At 57.0% G+C, this 16,719-nt stretch overlaps 1 protein-coding gene and 1 long non-coding RNA gene across 5 annotated transcripts; one reads left to right on the top strand and one right to left on the bottom strand.

The window, feature by feature from the left end:
* Positions 1-642: 642 nt before the first annotated feature.
* LOC115491367 (uncharacterized) lies at positions 643-4,293 on the bottom strand. 2 transcript variants are annotated; one of them, XR_012052199.1, is made up of 2 exons: positions 2,917-4,293; positions 643-987 (listed from the first exon to the last, which is right to left on the bottom strand). It is a non-coding gene; the product is annotated as an uncharacterized lncRNA (long non-coding RNA). The 2 variants fall into 2 exon arrangements; XR_012052200.1 differs by having other exon boundaries at positions 2,934-4,293.
* Positions 4,294-4,421: 128 nt separating this feature from the next.
* Positions 4,422-16,678, top strand: SLC48A1 (solute carrier family 48 member 1). 3 transcript variants are annotated; one of them, XM_030259158.4, is made up of 4 exons: positions 4,432-4,634; positions 8,924-9,091; positions 9,691-9,840; positions 16,279-16,678. In XM_030259158.4, exons 1-3 carry the CDS (start codon positions 4,496-4,498, stop codon positions 9,825-9,827), a joined length of 444 nt encoding a protein of 147 aa, XP_030115018.3. In that variant the 5' UTR covers positions 4,432-4,495; the 3' UTR covers positions 9,828-9,840; positions 16,279-16,678. The 3 variants fall into 3 exon arrangements, with proteins under 3 accessions (XP_030115016.4, XP_030115018.3, XP_030115017.3); XM_030259156.4 differs by lacking the exon at positions 9,691-9,840 and having other exon boundaries at positions 4,422-4,634; XM_030259157.4 differs by lacking the exon at positions 16,279-16,678 and having other exon boundaries at positions 4,434-4,634; positions 9,691-10,647.
* The last annotated feature ends 41 nt before the right edge of the window (positions 16,679-16,719 follow it).

Genomic DNA, 16,719 nt, shown 5'->3' with positions numbered 1-16,719 from the left:
GATCCCAAATCCTAAAGTGGGTTTGCAGAATCCCCTCAAGTGCAGAATGAAGTGAAATCGGAGTAAAATCCCAATATTTCCATTCCATCCCTTATTTTGGCTCCATTTGCTGGAAATCAGCGGCCGGGTCTCGTCCCTTGGCGCAGCCGAAATTCCAGGAGGAACCTGGGAATGCTCTCGGTGTCCCCCAGGAGGGTTTGGCTGGCAGGTGGGGGTGCAGGAAATATTCCATATTTATCCTCTCTCCCCGGTTCGCCAGGACACGGCCACAAATCAGCCCCGAAAATCCAATCCTGGGGAAAGCGGTTGGGAATTTACAGCGCTCCAAACACCGCGGGTTTATCCTTTAATGCTGCTGCTTTATGTATTTCTCTCCCTCCAACCCTATTTATTTCCTGTTTATTGGCCCAGCCTCCCCTAATTTATGTTTTCATTACTTTGATTAACGCTCCTGCTCCCCTGACATCGTTATTCCGGCGCAGCTTCCCCGAGTGTCTTCCCGAAACCCTCGGTGTTAAATAATCCTCGGATTTAGCCGGGATGATTTGTAATTTAATAAGCGGCTCCACCACCGTGTTTTATCTCCTAATTGGGCCGGAATTAGCAGCAATTCCGGAATTAACACAAATTATGGGATACCCCTTGCTATTATGCCGGGTTTTATTGGGTTGGAACAACAGCTGTAGGAATTATCCGAGCCACATTCCCCAATTCTGGGTGTGATTCATTTCTGGATCACCCACGGGTGATGGCTCAGGCAGGAATCGCTGCCGTGGAGGGGATGCTGCTCCCGAGGAAGGAAGGAAGGGAGGAAGGAGAGTTTTGGTCTCCCAGGTGGTTTAATTTCATTCCCTCATTATCGCTTGGGGAACGTGATGTGTCTTGTTCTCCCGGTCTTTCCGTGCCCGCTCGGCTTCTTCCTGAAACAATTCCCAGATTTGCGTCTCCGAGGAGCTGCAGACGCCTCAGATCTGAGTCCAGCAAGAGCTGAGCATCCAGAAAATCGTGGAAAAGTGGAATTGTTCAGGTTGGAAAAGCCCGCTAAGGTCACTGAGTCCCACCCGTAACCCAGAGAGAGGAGAAAGAAAAGCAGGGTTTTCCCAAAGGTGGGATTGGTTTCTTTTTCCCAAAGGTGGGATTTGCCTTTCCTAAAGATGGGATTTGTTTCTTTTTCCTAAAGATGAGATTTTTTTCCTGAAGATGGGATTTTTTTTTTTCCCCAAAGACGAGATTTGTTTTTCCCAAAGGTGGGACTTATTTTTCCTAAAGATGGATTTGTTTTTCCCAAAACTGGGATTTATTTTTCCCAAGGAAGGAATTTGTTCTTCCCAAGGACGGGATTTGTGACCATTCCTAGCACCAGGACGGGCTGGGACCTCCCGTTTTCCTCAACTTTTCCTTCTTCCCTTCCCCTTTGGGTCTCTGACGTTTCTGGGGTCTGGATCCCAGTTCTTCCCACGGCTGAAATGTTCCTTCAAAAGGGGGAAAACAACAAGGCCTCAAGGACAAACCCTCTGGAAAAAGCTCCAGGCTGTTCCCAGCTCTCGGGAAACAAACAGGGCTGTCCCCATCCCGGATGATTTTCCTCCTTTTGTTCCCAGCTCCAGCCCCCAGGAGGGAGGAGGAGGAGGAGGAGGAAGGATCCCTCATCCGGTAAATCCGGCTGTTTCCCAGCTGTTCCCGAGGCTCTCGGGCAGGAGCAAGAACCAGGAAAACTGCTCTGGGCAACCTGGCCACCAGGTGCTGGGGAACGGGGCCAAGGTCCACAGCTCTGGAAAATCCAGGTGCCACCTGGAGCTGCGGCTGAGGTGGGCAGTGCCGAGGGGCTGGGAAGCCAATTTTGGGTCAAAAAGTGAAAAACCAGGGTGGGAACTGAGGGTGGAGGGGCAGGAACGTCGCTGTTCCCACCTGGAGTGGTTTCACCTCCTCCTCTCCCTGTTCTCATCTCCATCCCATCCCCCTCTGGAAAATCCAGGTGTCACCTGGAGCTGCGGCTGAGGTGGGCAGTGCCGAGGGGCTGGGAAGCCAATTTTGGGTCCCTCCTCAGCAGGAGTGGCTCCTCTTCCTCATCCTCCTCCTCCTCCTCCTCCTCCTCCTCCTCCTCCTCCTCCTCCTCCTCCTCCTCTCCCTGTCCTCATTTCCATCCAATCCATCTTCTCCTGACAGAGAGTCCCTGGAAGCAGGGCCACCCACGGCCATTGGGGCGAGGATTTGGGGTGGGATTCCATCCCCATGAGGATTTGGGGTAGAATTCCATCCCCATGAGGATTTGGGGTGGGATTCCATCCCTGTGAGGATTTGGGGTGGGATTCCATCCCCATGAGGATTTGGGGTAGAATTCCATCCCCATGAGGATTTGGGGTGGGATTCCATCCCCATGAGGATGGTGAGGGCCTGGGATGAGGATGAGGATGGTGAGGGCCTGGGGCAAGGATTTGGGGTGGGATTCCATTCCCATGAGGATTTGGGGTGGAATTCCATCCCTGTGAGGGTGGTGAGGGCTACCCCCCAAACCCCTCCATTTATTTTATCTCCTTAAAATCCTTCTGGGTGAGTTTCTGCCGATCTTGCCTAAATTTGAACTTTGATTAAAAAACCAAAAAAACAAAACAAAAAAAAAACCAAAAAAAAACCCCACCAAAAAAACCTTACAAAAATGCAACCAAACAACAAAAAACCCCAACAAAAAAACCCAAAATGAAACCAAACCAAACAAACAAAAAAATAAAAACAGAAAAAAGCACCCTAAAACAAACCCCAAAAAAATCACAAGACTATAAAAAAGACCCAAAAAACCCCCAAAAAACCAACCCCCCCAAAAAACATCAAAGAAGAAAAAAAAACCCACGCAAAAAACCCTAAAAAGAACAAAAAAAAAAAAAAAACCCAATAAAAATATTAAAAACAAAAACAAACTGAAGAGCTGATTTCACCTGGCGCTGCTCGTTCTGCTCCAGGAGCCGAATTCCTGCAGCAACAACAGGAAATGGGATTTTTTTTTCTTTTTCTTTTTTTTTTTTGCTGCTCTCGAGGTTTTTACGCTTAAAATCCCACGTCAGCCACACCTCACCCTGGCAAGGTGGGAGCTGCGAGTCCTTGGGCAAGGACAGCCGGGATTTTTGGGGTTTCACTGGGTTTTTGGGGTTTCACCGGTATTTTGGGTTTTCACGGGGTTTTGGGGTTTCGCTGGGTTTTTGGGGGGGAATTTTGGGTCAAACTGGGGAGAGATTTTGAGTGAAATTGGGAGGGATTTTGGGTGAAATTGGGAGGAATTTTGGGTGAGATTGAGGGGAATTTTGGGTCCTTCAGCAGGGTGGGAGCTGCGGGCTGGGGTGCAGGAGCAGGAACGTTGTCCCCTTCCAAGGACAGTGACAATTCCACCGTCCCAAGGTGCTCCAAGCCCCGTCCAACCCCTCCAAAACCCGAATTCCACAGGGGAACACCGAGGGTCGAGGAGGAGGAGGGGTGGGAGGTGGATGAAGAGCGGCTCGGGGAAGGGAAGGAAGCTGCTGCCATCTAGAGCAGCCCAGCCGAGCTTCCCCATTCCCAAAAACCCTCTGGGAAGAGGCTGAAGCCGGGAAATTTCGGGAAAAGCCGAATTGCCAGGCTCGGGGAGCGCTCAGTCCCCGCGGCGCTCGCGGGACAATTAATTAATGGTGAGAAATATGAATTAATGATGAGAAATAGATGGGAGAATGCCATTCTCGCCCCAGTCCTCTGATGAAGCAGAGCCGGAGCCAGCCAAGGGCTCAGAAAGGGGAAGAATGTTTAAAAAAAATTAAATAAATGTGAAAAAGGAAGGCAGAAAAGGGAACGGGAAAGCCCCAGAAAGTCTTCGAGGATTTCGATGAGGTGTCCCCAGACCGCAATCCCACAGGATGGGCCGGGGGGAAGCGAAAGCCATCGGAGATGTCCCCAACCCACGGTGTCGCCCGTGTCCCCCACCTGAGCCCCGTGTCCCGCGGGATCGCGGTGTCCCCACGTTCCTCGGTGTTTTCCGTGTCCCCCCGGTGTTTTCCGTGTCCCCTCGGTGTCCCCTGGGTGTTTTCGGTGTCCCCCCGTGTCCCCCCGCCATGTCCCCGTCCCTTCGTGTCCCCTCCTCGGTCCTCCCGCCCGCCAGGGGGCGCGCTGCTGTGGGGCGGGGCTGTGGGCGTGTCCCGGTCCCGGTGGACGGGGCCGTGTCCCGGTGCCGTGTCCCTGTCCCGAAGCGTGTCCTGTTCCCGGAGTGTGTCCCGTTCACGGGATGCGTCCCGCCCCCTTTCCCGTTCCCGAGGAGTGTCCCGTTCCCGCTGTCGTTCCCGGGGCGTGTCCCGGTGCCGTTCCCGGGGCGTGTCCCGGTGCCGTGTCCCGTCCCCTTTCCCGTCCCCGTCCCCGGGGCGTGTCCCGGTGCCGTGTCCCGTCCCCGTCCCCGTCCCCGGGGCGTGTCCCGTTCCCGTCCCCGTCCCCGTTCCCGGGGCGTGTCCCGGTGCCGTGGGCGGGCCGCGCCGAGGCCGCCATGGCGCTGAGCGGGGCCCTGGCGCTCCGTGTCGCCTACGCGTCCTTCGGCGCCCTGAGCGGCCTCTCGGCCTTCTGCGCCTGGAGCGCCGTGCCCGCGCTGCGCCAGCCCGGCACGGCCGCGGCCGGCGGCCTCTCGGGTACGGGCCGGGGAGAGGGGCACCGGGGGAGAGGGGACACCGGGCCGGGCCGGCAGGACACCGGGGGAGAGGGGCACCGGGGGAGAGGGGACACCGGGGGAGAGGGGGCACCGGGGAAGAGGGGGCACCGGGGGAGAGGGGGCACCGGGCCGGGCCGGCAGGGCGATCGGGTCCGGGCCGGGGCGGGGGGACACCGGGCCAGGCCGGCGGCCTCTCGGGTACGGACCGGGCCCGGGACACCGGGGAAGACGGGGCACCGGGCCGGGCCGGCAGGGCGGAGGGGATCGGGGCTGGGCCTGAGGGAGCGGTCAGGGCGGCGACGGGGTGAGGAGCCCCTTCCTCATGGCTCAGGGGGCTGTGAGGGCTGAGGGGAGTGAGGAGCCCCTTCCTCAGCCGTGAAGGGGAGTGAGGGGATGAGGAGCCCCTTCCTCAGCCCTGAGGGGTGTGAGGGATCTGTGAGGGCTGAGAGGAGCGTGAGCAGCCCCTTCCTCGTTCCTGAGGGGGCTGTGAGGGGTGAGACAGGATTGAGGAGCCCTTTCCCCATGGCCCAGGGGGCTCTGAGGGGAGTGAGGAGCCCCTTCCTCAGCCCTGAGGGGTGTGAGGGATCTGTGGGGGCTCTGAGGGGAGAGAGGAGCCCCTTCCTCAGCCCTGAGGGGGCTCTGAGGGCTGAGAGGGACTGAGGGCAATGGTGGGGCCAAGGAGCCCCTTCCCCAGGGCTGAGGAGAGTTTGAGGGGGGATCTCAGGGCTGAGAGGGCATTTGGGGGTGTCAGTGCAGCAATGAGGCTGAGGAGCCCGTTCCTTGGGACTGAGGCTTTCAGGGAAGCAAAGAAATCCTCCTGATTTCCCCAGATGCTGGAAGCAGAACCTCTGGAGGAGGGGTTTAGGCCACAGGGGTAAAACTGCATCCAATGTGCCCAAAATTCTGTGAGATTTGGGGTTTGTGGCTCTGGGTTGGAGCAGGACAGAGTCCTGCAGCTCCAGGGCTTCCCTGGCTGAATTCCTGGAGGAACAGGAGAAAGTTAAAATTTAGAAAGGATCCAGGGGTGCGGTGCAGGGCTGGGCTTTTCTCTGCTTCCTCTCCCTCAAAAAAATTAAAAATAAATAAATAAATAAAAGCTTTTATTCCAGCTGGAGCTGGGGTTCAGCATAGAATTCCCACACTTTGCTTTGCTGGGTGGCACAAAACTGGGGGGATCTTGAGCCAGGGATGCAGGAGAAAGAGCAAATGAAGGTATTTTCTGCTGTGCTTGTGTTCAGGGAGGAATTTTGACAGTGAAATTTTGACAGAGGAATTTTGACAGGGGAATTTGCAGATCCTCGTTAAAGTGCCCTGATTAAGCCAAGCTCTGCCTGTTGGTCCATGTTTATCTCGTTTTTAATGCCTCTGCTGTGCCTTTGGATCTGTGTTTGAGGATGTTTATCCACAGGCTTCCTGGCTGGAAGAATTCCTCCTGGTTCTGAGGAATCTCCAGCTTTGTCTCTGCAATCAGTTTGTTGATATTTTCCCCTTATCTCCCAGAGAACCTTTCCTGCTCGGGAATCAGCCCTAAATGTCACTCATTCTCTGTTGTTTACAGTCAAAACTTCATTTGATCCATGGAGGGGAAACGAGGCTGGGGGTGGATTAATGGAATTAAATCCCTTATGGCCCAGGGGTTTAATTCCGTTTCCACCCAGTCACAGGGGCTTTGGAGACTCCTGGAAAATTTTAAAAAACACCTGAGAAATGGAAGGAGCGGGAGCTGAACACGGGATCTGGTACAACACCAGAATATTCCAAAGGTTCCTCTCCTTCCAGAGCTGTTTTCCTAAAATATCTCCACGTGGATCCCCAGCAGTTTTGGCAGGAAAATCCCCCCGTTTTTGACCTATTCCAAACCCAGCTGAGGCTCCTGGGTTCCCCCAGGAGAGGCAAAGTTTGGCAAACGTGGAAATGGCAAAATTTCACTTGGCAAAGCTCCAGCTCCTGTTGGAGTGGGGATTTCAGCTCGTTCCAGCTGATGCTGCAGCTGGAGTGGATAAAAGGGGATTGTTTAGCTGGAAAAGGACTGAAGGCTTTGTAAACACCCAGAAAAAAACCCCCAGTGTTGGAACTGGTCACCATTTTCAGGGAGTTTTTAATGTTGCTTTTCATTTTTACCCTCATTTTCTTTGCCATCACCCCACATTTGGAGATGGAATTGGGATGTTCCTTGCAGGAATGCGGGAGTCAGGGGGCTCCTTGTGGAATAAATCTGATTTTTTTGTGTTTGGGGATTTATTTTGGCCTCTGCTGCAGATTTGTTGTTTTTTCTGGGATTTCCATGTGGAACACATGGAACATTCCCAAAAAAGCTTTCCCTGGGGTTGAAGGATCCCTCCAGGAGGAGCAGGAGGCTGTCAAAACCATGTGTTTGTCCCAGTTTTTGTTTGGATGTTTGCAGAGAGGGAAAGCTCGTTTCCCTTGAGCTCAAACAGCCCAAATATTATCCAAATATTTGGGTCTGATGGAGGAGGATCATTCCCCAGCTTCCAGCCCTGCTTTGAAATTCTGGGATTTATTTCAGCTCCTTCCAAGGGTGCTGGGAGGCTTTTGTGTTTCGTATCCTGGGATAATTTGGGTTGGATTCCCTGTGGGAAATCCTTGGGCTGTGTCTGACGGAGCAGCTCCTGCTCCAGGGCTGCTGCAGCCCATGAGTTTGGGGTAAATCCAGAGGGATTTGTGTTTTTATGGAGGGGTTTGGGTGCTGTTTGAACCCAGGCTGGGACTGGAGCTGTCTGGGCTGTGCTGCTGCTGTGGGTTTTGTCCCCTGGCTCAGGGCTGAGGGACAAAGTGCTTTAGGGCAGGAGGGCTGGGTCTGGGGGAGTCCCTGAGGTGAAAACCTGCAGCTCCTGCACTCCGTCACCCCACGCTTTCAACAAGTCACAACTTGTATTTAATTTCCCCATAAAAACGGTTTCAAAGCCAGAGGTTTTCAGGTGACGTTTGGGCCCAGAGCTGCCTCTGGAGAGCTGGGCCAGGGCTTGGATCAGGGTTTGGATCAGGGTTTGGATCAGGGCTTAGATCAGGGCTTGGATCAGGTTTGGATCAGGGTTTGGATCAGGTTTTGGAGTGGCATTGGATCAGGGTTTGGATTGGAATTGGATCAGGGTTTGGATCAGGGTTTGGATCAGGTTTGGATCATGTTTTGGAGTGGCATTGGATCAGGGTTTGGATTGGAATTGGATCTGAATTGGATCAGGGTTTGGATCAGAATTGGATCAGGGTTTGGGTCAGGGTTTGGGTCAGGGTTTGGATCAGGTTTGGATCAGGTTTGGAGTGGAATTGGATCATGGTTTGGATCAGAATTGGGTCAGTGTTTGGGTCAGAATTGGGTCAGGGTTTGGGTCAGGGTTTGGATCAGGTTTGGGTCACGGTTTGGGTCAGGATTTGGATCAGGTTTGGATCAGGTTTGGGTCAGTGTTTGGGTCAGGATTTGGATCAGGTTTGGATCAGGTTTGGGTCAGGGTTTGGGTCAGGGATTGGGTCAGGTTTGGGTCAGGGTTTGGGTCAGGGTTTGGGTCAGGGATTGGGTCAGGGTTTGGGTCAGGGATTGGGTCAGGTTTGGGTCAGGGTTTGGGTCAGGGTTTGGATCAGAATTGGGTCAGTGTTTGGGTCAGGGTTTGGGTCAGGGCTTGGTCTGGGGGAGTCGAGGGGACCTCGAGGGCCTCTGGTGCTGCTGTCCCCGCGCAGAGCTTGTGGCAGCAGCAGCAGCAGCAGCAGCCGCAGTTTTGGGATGGGAACAGCAAACCTTGACTCAGCATTCAGGGCAGTTCTGCTGACTCATCGGGCGGGCTCAGCAGGCAGCCGCTTTTTGCTGACTCCAGACCCCCAGTTCCCCATTTCTGCCCGAAATGTGGGTCGGAAGCGCTGGGCCCCGGGGCAGCAGGAAGTGGGGGAGGCGGATTTTGGGGAAGTCGAGGCTCAGCTCTGTCACCAGACCCTGGGACAGCGTTTGGGGTGCGATGACGCTGCAGCTGTGGCCACGGGACCCCCAGAACGGGGGGATTGGTCATGGGGTGTCCCGTGAGGGGTCCTGGGGGGCGAATCCAGCCTGTCCTGAGCAGGGAATGTGGGCAGGGGGGCAGCAGGTCCGGGCAGCTGCAGGGATGGGTTGGCAGGAGGGGCTGAGGGGCCATTCTGATGTCCCTGCTGTCACCTGGATGGGTGTCCTGCTGTTCCCTGCTGTTCCCAGGTGTTTGGGGGGGGTTAAGCTATATTTTACCTGTACATGGGTGCCTCTCTGATGTCCCTGCTGTCACTGCACAGGTGTGCTGGCGCTCTGGGCCCTAATCACGCATGTGATGTACCTGCAGGATTACTGGAGGACCTGGTTAAAAGGGCTGAGGTTCTTCCTCTCTGTCGGGATCCTCTTCTCTGCCCTCTCCGGGCTGGGCTTCTGCGCCTTCCTGGCCCTGGCCATCACCCAGCACCAGTGTGAGTACTGGGAGGGACTGGGAATACTGGGGGAGGCTTGGGGACAGAGCAGGGCTGGGGATGCTCCTGCCACCTCCTCTTTTGGGGACAGCCTGCAGGGTTTTCACAGCATTTCCATACCCTGCTGAGACATCCAAAAAGCCTGGACTTGCCTCATTTCCATGACAAAACCCGAAAAAAACCTGGGAATTTCATCATTTCCATGACAATGGTCATGGCCATCCTGGAGCAGCTCCAAGCCTGGAATCCTCACAAATCCAGGAATCTCCACAATCCTGGAATCCCCCCAGATCCCAGAATCCCCCCAAATCCCGGATTCCCCGCAGTCCAGGAATCCCCACAAATCCTGGAATCCCCACAATCCTGACATCCCAAAGTCCAGGAATCCCGATGATCCAGGAATCCCCACAAATCCTGGAATCCCCACAATCCTGACATCCCAAAGTCCAGGAATCCCGATGATCCAGGAATCCCCACAAATCCCATCCCTGAACCAGGGAGTTCAGAGCCGGGGAAATCATCCCATTCCGGTGGAATCCAGGGAATCCAGAGCTCCTAGGGGCTGGGGTTCCCACCGCATCCCTGTTTTCCCCCGACAGCCCTGACTGACCCCAAGAGTTACTACCTGTCGTGCGTGTGGAGCTTCATGGCGCTGAAGTGGGCGCTGCTGCTGAGCCTCTACTCGCACCGGTACCGGGCCGAGTTCGCCGACATCAGCATCCTCAGCGACTTCTGAGCCTGCGGGAAAGGTGTGAGAGGCGGGACGCGGAGCAGGGAGCCCCTCCCGGCACCCCGGGGCTGGCTGTCTGTCTGGCTGTCCGTCTGTCCGCACAGAGGGGCTTTGCCCGCTGGCTTTTCCTCGCTCACCGGGGCAGGTTCCAGGAGGAGGGAGGGAGGGGAAGGACTCCTGGAGTGCTCCAGGGGGTGGCAGTTGTCACCGCCCTGCTCCTGTGTCACCTCTCTGCTCCTTTGTGGGTGAGCACAGCTCATCCCAAAGTTCTCAGGGATGGGAATGCCGCCCCTAGCAGAGCACAGCTCATCCCAAAGTTCATCCCAAAGCTCCCAGGGCTGGGAATGCTGCCCCTGGCTGCTCCCCGGGCTGGTGTTAAAAAGGAATGGGATCCCGTGTTTAACCATAAATGCCGTATTTAACGCTTGAAGTTGCAGCAGCGGGTGTGTGGGGAAAAGGTGTTTGGGGGAAGGGGGTGCAGGGCCTCTCCCCTGAACCTCAGGGAGAGGATTCTTGGGGAAAAAATAAGGAAAAAATGTTTATGTGGAAGCAGGAGGAGAGCGGAGGGGACAGGGGCTGCTCAGGTGACTCCATGGATTGAGGAGCACCTTTGGGGTGAGGCTGTGACCTGCTGGAGTCCCTAAACCCAGCCCCTGGGCCACGTCCTAACCCTGGAGTTCCCACCTCAGCTTTGTAAAGGTTCCTGTGTGTAAATATTCTCTCTATTTTTACATGGATTCCTCCTGGTTTGCACCTCGGGGGTGCCGGGGTCGGTGCCACCCTTGCTGTCACCCTGTGGCACCACAAATACAGCCCTCCCTCACCAGCCTGGCTGCACTGGAATTCCCTGGCATCCTGGGGAGGACGGGTGGGAATGGCACCTTTTGGGGTGGGGGGAAGGTTTAACTCCTCAGTTCCTCCTCCACACGGAGTCTGAGGTGGATTTTTCCCCTCGCAAATCCTTTGGGATTCGGGGATTTCAGCCCAAAGGGATTTTTTGGGAAGTGGTGGTGATTCCATCCCTTTTTGCTGGAAATGGATGAGGTGCAGGGGGGCTTCAGGGGGGATTTGGGGTCAGCCTCGAGTGGGTTCCCATTCCCAACCCCATCCCAATCCCATCACTGACCATGGGATGGGGTCCAGGGCAGGGGACACCGCGGGGACACCCTGGGGACACCTTGGGGACACCCCGGGGACACCTCGGGGACACCGCGGGGACACTTCGGGGACACCGCGGGGACACCTCGGGGACACCTCGGGGACAACCCAGGGACACCACGGGGACACCGCGAGGACACCTCGGGGACACTGCGGGGACACCCCGGGGACATCTCGGGGACCCCTCGGGGACACCGTGGGGACACCCCGGGGACACCCAGGGACATCTCGGGGACACTTCGGGGACACCTTGGGGACACCGCGGGGACACCCCGGGGACACCGCGGGGACACCTCGGGGACACCGTGGGGACACCGCGGGTGCAGGGCCCGCAGCAGCCGCCAGAGGGCGGCAGTGGCACAGCCCGGGCTGGGGGGGGGGGCCGCGAGTGAGACCCCAAAACCACCCGGGGCACCCCAAAACCGGGGACATCCCCAGGCCAGGGACATCCCCGTGCCCGGGGGCCACCGAGGAGCTCAGCGTGGCCCTGCAGGGGAGACCCGAGTCCCCACAAGAACCCAGCCCTGGGGTCCAAGGGAAGGATCCCAGCTGGAATTCCCGTCCCCTGGCACTGGGACAGGAGAACACAGAGATCCTGGTGCTCCAAAGACTTCCCAGGAGACTCAAACCCATCCCCTCGCCCTGACCCCTTCCCTCCCCACAGCCCCCACAAAGTCCCAGCCACCCCACCCCATTCTCTGGCTGCAGCAGCCTTTCCCAGCCTCATTTTTCATGGAATTTTTCCCTTTGCAGCATTCCTCACTCCCTAGCACTGGGCAGCCTGAGGAATCTTCAGGAACTGGGGAGCCTCTGCTGGATTTTGAGGGATGTTTAGGGTCATGGAGGACCCCTATGGCTCTCACTGGGACCCTTTGGGGGGAGGTCTTGGCACCTCCTGAGGGTCCAGCATGGCCCCAGTCCCACTTCTCCTGCCCGTGGAGGGATTCAGAGGCACCCGAAGGAAAAGCACAGATTTTTTGTATTTTCCCAATCTGCTCTCAAGATGTGGCGAGGGCGGAAGCGGCGCCTCAAAGGCTCCGGATGAGCCTCGTGGGGCTGGGGACCCTCCAGGTGGCTTTGGGGGAGGGAGGTGCTGGGGACACTGTCCTCGTGTGCAGGGACACAAAGCCCGGCTGGGTGTCCCCAGCATGGCTCTGGGGGTGTCCCTCAGCTCCGGGGTGGGGCAGGGCTGCAGCAGAGGGGTCCTGGGGCTTCCAGAGGGTGATGCTGGCCTTGGGGACAGGCTGGGCTTGGGGACAGAGCTGGAGGGACCTGCAGGAGGGTCTGGGCTTGGGGACAGAGCTGGAGGGATCTGCAGGAGGGTTTGGGCTTGGGGACAGAGCTGGAGGGACTTGCAGGAGGGTCTGGGCTTGGGGACAGAGCTGGAGGGATCTGCAGGAGGGTCTGGGCTTGGGGACAGAGCTGGAGGGACCTGCAGGGGGGTCTGGGCTTGGGGACAGACCTGGAGGGACCTGCAGAGGGAATGTGCTTGGGGACAGACCTGGAGGGACCTGCAGGGGGGTCTGGGCTTGGGGACAGAGCTGCAGGGACCTGCAGGGGGGTCTGGGCTTGGGGACAGAGCTGGAGGGACCTGCAGGGGGGTCTGGGCTTGGGGACAGAGCTGCAGGGACCTGCAGGGGGGTCTGGGCTTGGGGACAGAGCTGCAGGGACCTGCAGGAGGGTCTGGGCTTGGGGACAGAGCTGGAGGGACCTGCAGGGGGGTCTGGGCTTGGGGACAGAGCTGGAGGGACCTGCAGGAGGGTCTGGGCTTGGGGACAGACCTGGAGGGACCTGCAGGAGGGTCTGGGCTTGGGGACAGAGCTGCAGGGACCTGCAGGGGGGTCTGGGCTTGGGGACAGAGCTGGAGGGACCTGCAGGGGGGTCTGGGCTTGGGGACAGACCTGGAGGGATCTGCAGGGGGGTCTGGGCTTGGGGACAGAGCTGGAGGGACCTGCAGGAGGGTCTGGGCTTGGGGACAGAGCTGGAGGGACCTGCAGGGGCGTCTGGGCTTGGGGACAGAGCTGGAGGGACCTGCAGGGGGGTCTGGGCTTGGGGACAGAGCTGGAGGGACCTGCAGGTCCCTGTTCCCAGGAGAATGCTTCCCCCTGGAAGTCTGTGGGGAAGTGGGGGCTAGGAGGGTGAGGTGCACAGGCACGGACAGGAGCGTGTCCCAAACCTTCCAGGACACGGGGATGTCACCACACGTGCTGTCCCTGCTCCCTGGACACGGCACTGGCTCAGCTTGGGTTTGCCCTTTGTTCCCCAGCTGGGACAAATCAGAAAATCCCCCAAATTCCACCTCACTCACGGCATCCTGGGCATCTGGAAGAGTCCCTGAGGAAGAGCTTGGGGCTGGAGCCAGGAATCCCAAAGGAGTGTCCTGGCTCCCAGGGGCCGTGTCCAGCTGGACAAACGGACACGAGCCCAGTCCTGCTGCCATCCCCAGGGAATCCTCGTGCTCCAGCCAGGGCTTTGGGTGAGAAGCAGCCAAATTAAAGATCCCAACGGAGCAGTTTTGGTGTCGGGATGAACTCACCGGAGCTGGGGGAGCTGGGACAGAGCCAGGGGCTGGGAGAGGGGGGAGAACATCACACACAGAACTGAGAATGGTTATTTTTAGGACAATTCTCAGCTTGGAGAGAAACCAAGGGAATAAAACGGTTCAATATGGGCCCAGTGCTTAACGAGGAGGCTGAAAATCCCCAGGCTGGGATAGCTGGGAAGATCCTTTGGGATGGACTTTGGGGCTTGTGGAGAGCCCGAAGGGGCCAAGGCAAAGGGGTCATCAGGGGGTCCCGGCCCCTCCGGGGGTCCCTCTGCTCCTTCCCAGCCTGGAGCTGGGCTGGAACCACTTCCCATGGAAGGGTCACTGCTTCCCTTCCTCCTCAGCTGGGAGTGGGATGTGGGGAAAGGGCTGGGATAACGACCAGGGGGAAGCTGCTCCTCTGGACTGTCCCTTGGGATGGCTCTGCCTCACTTTTAAGTGGCTTTTACCCCTTTTATAGGCTGATAAACCCCAAAATCCATCCCTTCCAGCCCTTGGGAAACCCCAAATTCCACAAGACCCCATGGTCCCCCTGAGAACCCCAACCTCCTACAACACTGGGACATTTCCCTTCTCCAGCCTGGAAAAAACCCTTTTATTCCTGGTGCTGGAGGGGGTGAGGAGCTGTAGGATTCCCCTTCCCTGATGGAGAGGGATCAGCCCTTTGGAAAACGGGGAGAGGAGGAGCCCTGGGGCGCTCGAGGCTCCATCCCTTCCTCCTCCACCTTTTCACAACCCCCCAAAATTCAGCTCCCCATTCTGCAGTCGTGAAATCCCAGGAGCTTTGAGCTGCTTTGTAAACCCCATAAAGCCCCACAACTGGAGAGAAACCCAACCCCACCGCGGCCTTCCCCCGCCCGCTCCGTGCAGATCAAACGCCTTTTAATCGGAATAGAATTTCCTGGGACGAAATGAGGAAAATCTGTCGCTCGCATCCGCCCGGCAGCCGCTCCCCTGCCCCGGGCTCGTCCTGGAGGAGCTTTTCCCTCCCTGTCCCACTGCCCCTCATCCCCCCCAGCCCACGGAGCATCCCGGGAGCCCCTCGGGGAGCCCGGAGCCCGTTCGGGCCGGGAATGTGCGGCGAAGTCCCTCTGGAAAGGCGGCGCAGGAAATGGGCCCCTGCAGCCCCGCTCCGGAGCACCGGGAACTCGTTCCAGCCGCCCAGGGAGAGTTTTCCTTTCATCTCCGGCCAGGAGTTGAGCCGGGCCTTTCGTCTCTCCCCAGACACGGCTTTGAAGGCTCCGGGGGTGTCCCAGATGTGCTGCTGTGGGGCTGGGAGGGGGTGGGGGCGGCTCTGGGGTCGGGAAAGCTCTGGGAGAGCCAGGTCCTTCCCTCTGCCCCTGCCAGGCACCCCCACCCTGGATGGTCTGAGGGGCTGGGGACACCCAGGCCTCGGGGACATCCATGGGCCGTGGCTCCGGCCGTGGTTTGCGCTCCAGGGGCTTTTCCGAGCCCCCTTTGGGCTGCAGTTTGGCCCAGCAGAGAGGCAGGAACTGGCGTCAGCTCTGAGGGATCTCAGCTGCTCACACAGAAATAATTCTGTGTTCTCTGGGAGGCAGTTCCATCCATCCGTCCAACCCTCCATCCCTCCTTCCATCCTTGGATCCATCCATGGATCCATCATCCATCTATCCATCCATCCATAGATCCATCCATGGATCCATCCCTCCATCCATGCATCCATCCATCCATCTATCCATTTATCCATGGATCCATCCATCCATGGATCCAATCCCTTCATCCATCCATCTATCCATTTATCCATCTATCCATTTATCCATCTATCCATTTATCCGTGGATCCATCCATCCATGGATCCAATCCCTCCATCCCTTCATCCATCCATCCATCCCTCCGTCCCTCAATCCCTGTGTCCATCCCTCCCAAGGGGCCGAGCCAGGGCTGATCCCAACATTCCCAACATTCCCAACATTCCCAGCTCCGTGCTGGGAGAGCTCAGGACAGCTCCCAGCAGCGACCACGATCCGACACTTTGCTGCTTGAATGGGCAGATGGGAGCAGACGGGGGAGAAAAGGGGGGAAGAAACTTTCCCGTGTTGGAATTGAGTGGAACGTTTTTGGCCGTCCCGCAGCTGTTTCCACTCGAGGCCGCCGTAAGTGGAAAAACCTGCGGGTCTCAAGGCGCTTCCCGGCCTCCAGGGGCAGCGGCTATTCCCGGCTCCCTTTCATCTTCCCCATTTATCAGCGTTATCCTCTTTTTTTTTTTTTTTCTTTCGTTTTTTTATCTTCTCACGGGATGAAATGGGGAATATTTTTGTCCTCTGGAACAAAGAAACGGAGCTTGGAGAGAAAATCCCAAAACAAAGCAACCCAAAATCTTTTGAGAGCACCAAATGCTTCCCCAGTGCTGCCAAGGCCACCCTGACCATGTCCCCAAGTGCCACCTCCACTTTTCAATCCCCCCAGGAAGGGGGACCCCCACCCCTGCCCTGGGCTGGGGGGTCCTACCCAGGAGGAATTTTCCCAAAATCCAACCCAAACCTTCGGTGGCACCACTCGAGGCTGTTTCCTGCTGTGCTGCCCCTTGTCCCCTGCGAGGAGACTCCCCCCAAACCCCCCAAAATCCTCCTGGGGGGTGATGGATGTGAGGGGTGAGGGGAAACCAGGAGGAGACGTGTCCAGAGGGGTCAGGAATTGGTGGGAATTGGAAATTCAAACCTCCCATCTGGTGACTTCTCCCTGAGTCCAGTGAGCTGGGCTTGGCTGAGTTGTTTTTGTTTTTTTTTCTTTAAGGCTTGAAATTTTCCCCGATGTGTCAAAAGCAGCACCAGAAAAACCCCCAGCGAGCTGGAGGAGTTACTGAAACCACTTTGGTGCCTCGTGACCTTTCCATGAGAAGTTTGGATGAATATCCTCCCAGAAAAACACTCTCTGAAAGAACAAATTGAAATGTTTGAGGGAAAAGCCACAAACCCTCCAAATGTGGGGACAAAAGCCCCTTGGGGTGTGGGGCTGCTCCTTCCTGCACTTCAAAGCTCATTGTGTTCCTCCCTTGGCTCCGGGATCCCAGCCCCGATCCCAAACCTCCCCTCCCCCGGCCAGAACCCTTCTCCTGGCAAAATTCAATTCAATTTTCTTTTCTTTTAAAAGGAAAATAATAAAAAACAAAACCAAAACAACAACAACAAAAGAATTAATTAAGGAATAAAGGCCAGGCACAGGCTGAGCCTCAGC

Source organism: Taeniopygia guttata, chromosome 29, assembly GCF_048771995.1.
Source record: "Taeniopygia guttata chromosome 29, bTaeGut7.mat, whole genome shotgun sequence".
Classification (NCBI taxonomy): domain Eukaryota; kingdom Metazoa; phylum Chordata; class Aves; order Passeriformes; family Estrildidae; genus Taeniopygia; species Taeniopygia guttata.
The sequence above is the reverse complement of the archived record's forward strand: the minus strand, read 5'-3'. Positions and strand labels throughout refer to the sequence as shown.